The sequence below is a fragment of the Cynocephalus volans genome, chromosome X, assembly GCF_027409185.1.
Source record: "Cynocephalus volans isolate mCynVol1 chromosome X, mCynVol1.pri, whole genome shotgun sequence".
Classification (NCBI taxonomy): domain Eukaryota; kingdom Metazoa; phylum Chordata; class Mammalia; order Dermoptera; family Cynocephalidae; genus Cynocephalus; species Cynocephalus volans.
The window spans coordinates 45,546,000-45,552,101 of NC_084478.1; the positions used below are offsets into that span (position 1 = coordinate 45,546,000).

The window sequence follows — 6,102 nt, forward strand, 5'->3', positions numbered from 1 at the left end:
AGATTAGAAGGAATGAGGAAAGAAAGGTTGGGGCATATATTTCTCTGGTCCCCCACTTCCAAGTTTTAGGTTGGCAGTGGCTGCCATTTGTCTATCTAAGGCCACAGTTCTTCTTGGGTAACTCTTAACTACAAAGACAAGACATTCTAGGTTGCAGGAACCACTAGCTCTCTGTGATCCTTCAAGCCTAATGGTGATAACACTGTCTTCTCACACTGCTAGCCTCGGGATATTTCATCATCTCCTGATTTCCCTTCATTCTTTACACACTTCAGTAAGTGGTCCCTTAATTAAACACTATTTGATCGCCCTTTTCAAGTGTGGCATCTGTTTTTGAGCAGGATCCTGATAGACTGGTAGTTGGGAATGGGAGAAACTTTAAGGTAGTATGAGTGGGTGGGATGAACTGCTGAGGAGAGTGCAAAAGAAGGCTTGAAAAGCTTTTTCCAGCGTGCTATGTGTATAATGGGACTTCATTTGAATGACTCTAATACAATTTTTAATCGCTTCTTAATTATTTTGGTTTGGTTGATTTAATTGCATGCACATCCAAGACAGGACAGGACCATGGGACATCTCGGATTTACATGAGTGGATATGGCTATTAGGATCTATCTGAAATTGATTATAACATAGTAAGACACTTCTGTCATGGAATCAGAAACATCCCAACCCAGTGTACCCGCTAAGTTTCTATCGAAATTCAGTGACCTGCCATGGTGTAGAATTGGTCTTTATTGTCAGATGGGACACGTTTTCTTTTGGCTTTTTAATATTTCCTTTTATTCTGAAACAGATTGGAGAAAGTACAATCATTCCTTCAAGAACCAACAGTTCAGGTAAAGTTGATATTTTATATACGTGTCTCTTCAAAAGTGGACGTAAGGCAAATAACAGTTATCTGTCTACCACCACAATAATTTTTATAGCTGAGAGTTAACATCTCAGCTAGAATTTTCACTGTCACTAGAATCTATTACTTTACGCCGACAAACAGGACACGTAGAGTTCTCAGACAGCCAGCGATCAATGCAATTGACATGATATTCATGGGAACAAGGTAGTATGCGAAGCTTGTTGCCTTCTGTGTATTCTGTAGTGCAAACACAACAGGATGTTAATGCATCATTTTCACCAAAAGTTCTTACTGCCAAGTTCTCAATCTGTGCTTTGGTGAGTCCTGCAGGTTGGTCATGATCATCTTCATTTAAGATGAAAAACTGAGGACGATTAGGGAAGAGCTGTGCGTCATCTTCATCAGAGGTCGTTTCTTGCCTGGCCTCTGATGGTGAGCTTTCTTCATTAATTTCTTCAAGGATCAATGAGAAAATTTCTGAATATTCACTACTGGAGCTGGAACTGGACATAGGATGAAAACTGGAACTAGACATATACCTGGAGCTTGACCTGGAAATTGGTGAGGAACTTGATTGGGGTCTAGGATTTGAATCACTGCCCGAAAGGTTAATTGACTCATCAAATCCTGTCATTATTTGCCTTAATGTGCTCTGAGTTGCAGCAGATGTTGTAATTCTATGAGAAGGGATTCTCACGGTTCTGCCATAATTTCTCACCCCTGCCTGCTCAGAATGTGAAGATGTATTTCTGAGTCCTCCTTGTTCACTTTCTAAAGTGACAGTGTTGTTTGGCATCTCAAATGTTAACTGAGGTCTACTAGCTATGCGGTCTCTCGGCGAAAATTCTCTTCTTACTTCAAGCTCAAAGACTATGCTTGGATATCTGGGTCTCAGTCTCCCAGATTCACCATTTCTGGTTGTGTCTGGAGAAAGTTCTCCTGGAAAGGCATTACTTGCTCCAGAAGCTTCAAAAAGATGCCTAGTTTGCAACTCGGGTCCAGTTGCTTGCTGTCTCAATGTCTCATGCTGTCGAGTGGTAAAACACCTCTCAGTCTCATTTACCAGAGGCTGATCAAAAGTCTGAGATGATATACTATGATGAGATCTTTGTGAAATTTCACTCAATGAATTCCGAGGTGACCGACTTTCAATTCTTGCTCTGGTTCTATCATGGTGTGGTCTCTGGCTTCTTGCTCTTCTCTGACCTCTGGTCGGTGGGACTTCTATTAATGCTTCAGTTGCACTTTGTTCTGATCTAGCTGGAGTTGCATATGTTGACTCAGAACGTGGATTTCCCACTTGCCTCTGTCTGTTTTCTGTATTTTCTGCCCTGGCACGTCTTGGAGATAATGCATATTCATTCCCTGGACTCAGGCTTCCATTATTAAGGTGAAAACTTATCCCTGCACTGAAACTGAAATCACCACCTTCCGGACTACTCCGGCTCACTGTTATCCGAGATTCGTCTTCTCCTTGCTCACTTCCTGTGGTACTATTTTCAGCTTCCCCAAAAGAGATAATCAACTCTATTAGAGTGTCACCACTGGACGTATCGTCTGAAGGGTCTCCTCCACCTGTTACCAGAAAGAGGGAGGGGGATGATCAGAAAGGGACTATCAAATTTAGAGCCATCCAACCAAAGGAGAAATAAACAAATGAGATTATATCAAACTAAAAAGCTTCTGCACAGCAAAAGAAACAATTCACAGAGTTAAAAGGCTACCAGCAGAGTGTGAGAAAATATTTGTGAAATATACATCTGACAAAGGATTAATATCCATAATATTCAAGGAACTGAAACAACTTTACAACAAAAAAACAAGTAACCCAATTAAAAAATAGGCAAAAGAGCTATATAGGTATTTCTCAAAGGAAGATATACGAATGGCCAACAGACACATGAAAAAATGCTCAACACCACTCAGTATTCGGGAAATGCAAATCAAAACCACACTGAGATACCATCTCACCCCAGGTAGGATGGCGAATATCCAAAAGACTGTGAATGATAAATGCTGGCGAGGTTGCGGAGAACTCTCATACATTGTTGGTGGGATTGCAAAATGGTGCAGCCTCTACGGAAAATGGTATGGAGGTTCCTCAAACAATTGCAGATAGATCTACCATATGACCCAGCTATCCCACTGCTGGGAATATACCCAGAGGAATGGAAATCATCAAGTCGAAGGTATACCTGTTCTCCAATGTTCATTGCAGCACTCTTTACAATAGCCAAGAGTTGGAACCAGCCCAAATGTCCATCATCATATGAGTGGATATGGAAAAGGTGGTACATCTACACAATGGAATACTATTATGCTATAAAAAAACAATGAAATACTGCCATTTGCAACGACATGGATGGAACTAGACAGAATTATATTAAGTGAAACAAGTCAGGCACAGAAAGAGAAATATCACATGTTCTCACTTATTTGTGCGAGCTAAAAATAAATAAATAAATACACAAACAACCGTTGGGGGTGGGGAGATGACACAACAATTACAATTCCTTGCAGTTGATACAACAAGGAAACAGAAAGGACATTGTTGGGGGGGAGGGGGGAGAGGGAGGAGGGAGGAGGGAGGGAGGTTTTGGTAATTGGCCACAATAATGAACCACGTTGTATATTGACAAAATAAAATAAAATAAAATAATAAAATAAAATACAATAAACTATAAAATAAAATAAATAATATAAAATTAATAAAATAAAATACGAAATAAAAAATAAGTAAAATATAAAATAAAATAAAATAAAATAAAGAAAATAAAGAAAATAAAATATAAAATAAATAAAATTAAATTTAAAAAAATTTGGAGCCATCATAAAATAGTGCTCTGAAACTTTGCTCAATTTTTTTTTCAAAAAATAAAAGCCGAAAAATTCAGATGTTTTAAGCAGATGTCACATTTATAGACTTAAGACTTTTGTAAACTACACAGTCTAGACTTACAAGTAGAAGCTAGACAGTTTCAATTCCATCTGAAAAGAGTGCGCTAATCCTAAATAAACTGAGATATTTATTTTTAAAGGGAATTTGGAAAAAGTCTATTTTCAATATTTCATCATACAGAGACCCTTGCATATCACTGTGAAGGGCATGTCAAGAGATATTTTTTCAGTCCAGTGGCAAAATTCCAAACCAATCAAACAAGGCATACCCCAGTTAAATTATGGTGCTAGTACTTAAGTTCAAATTACATTATTGTCTAATTCTTATTGGTCTACAACATTACTTCTTCTGGTCTCTTGACTGAAGTGCTTTCGATAATATATAAGATTATTTTAAAATACAAGACTATTATAACTACTGACAAAATGGAAACAAAATTTATAAGCTTAAAATAATTTGAATGCTTCTTCATGTTACCGAGATTTTGAATTGGCCTGAAAACGAAAGTCAGATCAGATGAACGGCCTGAACCTAACATAAGACATATAAGGCCGTGTTCAAGAATTTTTTTTTTTTTTTTTTTTCCAGAGCTCATGTGCAGTTTAATTTGGGGGAGGCGTGGGGAGGACAGGGCGTTAAGGGAAGCATGTTTGCTAAGTTGGTCTAAAAATGAAACAGGATGTGGACTTGGTTCCTACACCAACAGTTACAGTAAATTTCAAACTTGGAGCAAGAATTTGTTTCTTCAGAAACGAACACAGACAGTTGGTCCTGGGTGCAGTAAGCAGGCCCTACATCATGGGGGCAGACAGGGCACCGAGACCCGGGGCTGTGGGCTCTGGTGCTGCTCTGGTGTCCCGGCTCCTCCGGGACTGGCCCTTACCACACCCTTCTGAGCAGCAGGCAGGAGCCCGGTTTGGCCAAGAAGGGGCTCCGACCAGCAGGTCATGACGGCAGCCACCTGCGCATGTGAGCACAAAATGGACGTGCTATGCCCAAGCCCTGGCCAAGAACTAACCTGTAACCGTAGACACTTCATTAGTTAGATTGTGAGATGAGATCGCTTTGTTCGTGTGTTTCTCAGCATGAAATTTCTCAGACTTGAGTTCAGAGATTAGAGAGGGGGTTTCTCGACCTCATCACTACTGACATTTAGGGTTGGATAACTTTTTGTTTTCGGGCAGCTGTCCTGTGTATTGTAGGACGATTCGCAGCAACCCTGGGCTCTGCTCACTATATGCCACTAACAACCACCTAACGAGCTGTGACAAGGAAAACTTTCTCCAGACAATGCTAATTGTCCGTGGGGGAGGAGCAAATTCAGTACCAGTTGAGAATCACTTGACAGAGTATGCAATATTCCTTTTTGCTGTTAAGAAAATCATATATCTGTATAGAAAAATAATTTAGGAACTAGGAGGAACTTTCGGTGGAGTTGGAAAACCAGGAAAAATAAGAAATAGGCTATTTCTCGTTCTTTCCCAATTAAAACAAACCAAATGAGAATCAGGAAAAAAAAAAAAAAAAAAAAAAAAAAAAAGAGAAATACCTTGACGTTCTCACCAAAGACCAAATAAATGCCAGTTTTCTTTTTATGAGCAATTACTTAGCACTAAATTAACTTGTGCCATTTCTGCATAATCTTTGGTTGACATTTACTATTATGAAGTTCCTTAAGCTTCCCATCCTATCTCCCCACCCACACCCCCCCCCCCCCGAAGTGAAGTATACCTCTATCTTCATCTGATTCTCCTGGTGGGTCCTCTGTAATTTGTTGAAGTCTTATCAGCAAATCTGCATCTGTGTTTTCACCTACGGTACCTGGCAAATCGTTATCCCTCGTAAGCCTGTAATCTTCTTCATTCAGGCTATTTACAAATCCATAGAAATCTTCTTCCCGAACCCACTGGTTCATCTGACTTCCGCGCTGGGCCCCAGATTCACCTTCTTCATCGTCTGTATCTGAGTTTTCCATGTTGATGAACAAGTGGAAAATTAACGTTCTGTTACCACATAGTGTTGAAATACTAGAACTCGATCTCTGTTGTTTTCACTTCCTGCTTGAGCTTGAGCATCAGGTTCCGGGTCAGTAGTTTCCACTTCCGCAAAGGCTTCTCCTCCTCGGGGCCACCGTACTGCAGCTCCTCAGGCTCTGGTGAGATTGAGACCCACCTCTGCCCAGCATGCACGAGGAGGCATGGCCTCGGCTGCTGTCATCTTCCTTATTGTGACCACCGCACAGAGACGGGGTTCAGGCTAGTTTGCTAGGTTGCATGCACTTCATTCAAAATAAGCAAATATCTGTGTGTGCTTATGGTGTACCAAGCACTACCCTTCACCTCCTTTC

At 40.3% G+C, this 6,102-nt stretch overlaps 1 protein-coding gene across 1 annotated transcript; it reads right to left on the reverse strand.

The window, feature by feature from the left end:
- Positions 1–944: 944 nt before the first annotated feature.
- Positions 945–5,730, reverse strand: LOC134367932 (E3 ubiquitin-protein ligase RLIM-like). Its single transcript, XM_063084585.1, has 2 exons — positions 5,487–5,730; positions 945–2,431 (listed from the first exon to the last, which is right to left on the reverse strand). The coding sequence occupies exons 1-2, from the start codon at positions 5,728–5,730 to the stop codon at positions 945–947; spliced, it is 1,731 nt and encodes a 576-aa protein (XP_062940655.1).
- Between the last annotated feature and the right edge of the window lie 372 nt (positions 5,731–6,102).

Excerpts from the sequence above, each read along its gene's own strand:
- LOC134367932 (XM_063084585.1), bottom strand. The coding sequence starts at position 5,730 with ATGGAAAACTCAGATACAGACGATGAAGAAGGTGAATCTGGGGCCCAG. Across the intron at positions 2,432-5,486 it reads AGAATCAGATGAAGATAGAG|GTGGAGGAGACCCTTCAGAC; the intron begins GTATACTTCACT and ends TTCTGGTAACAG.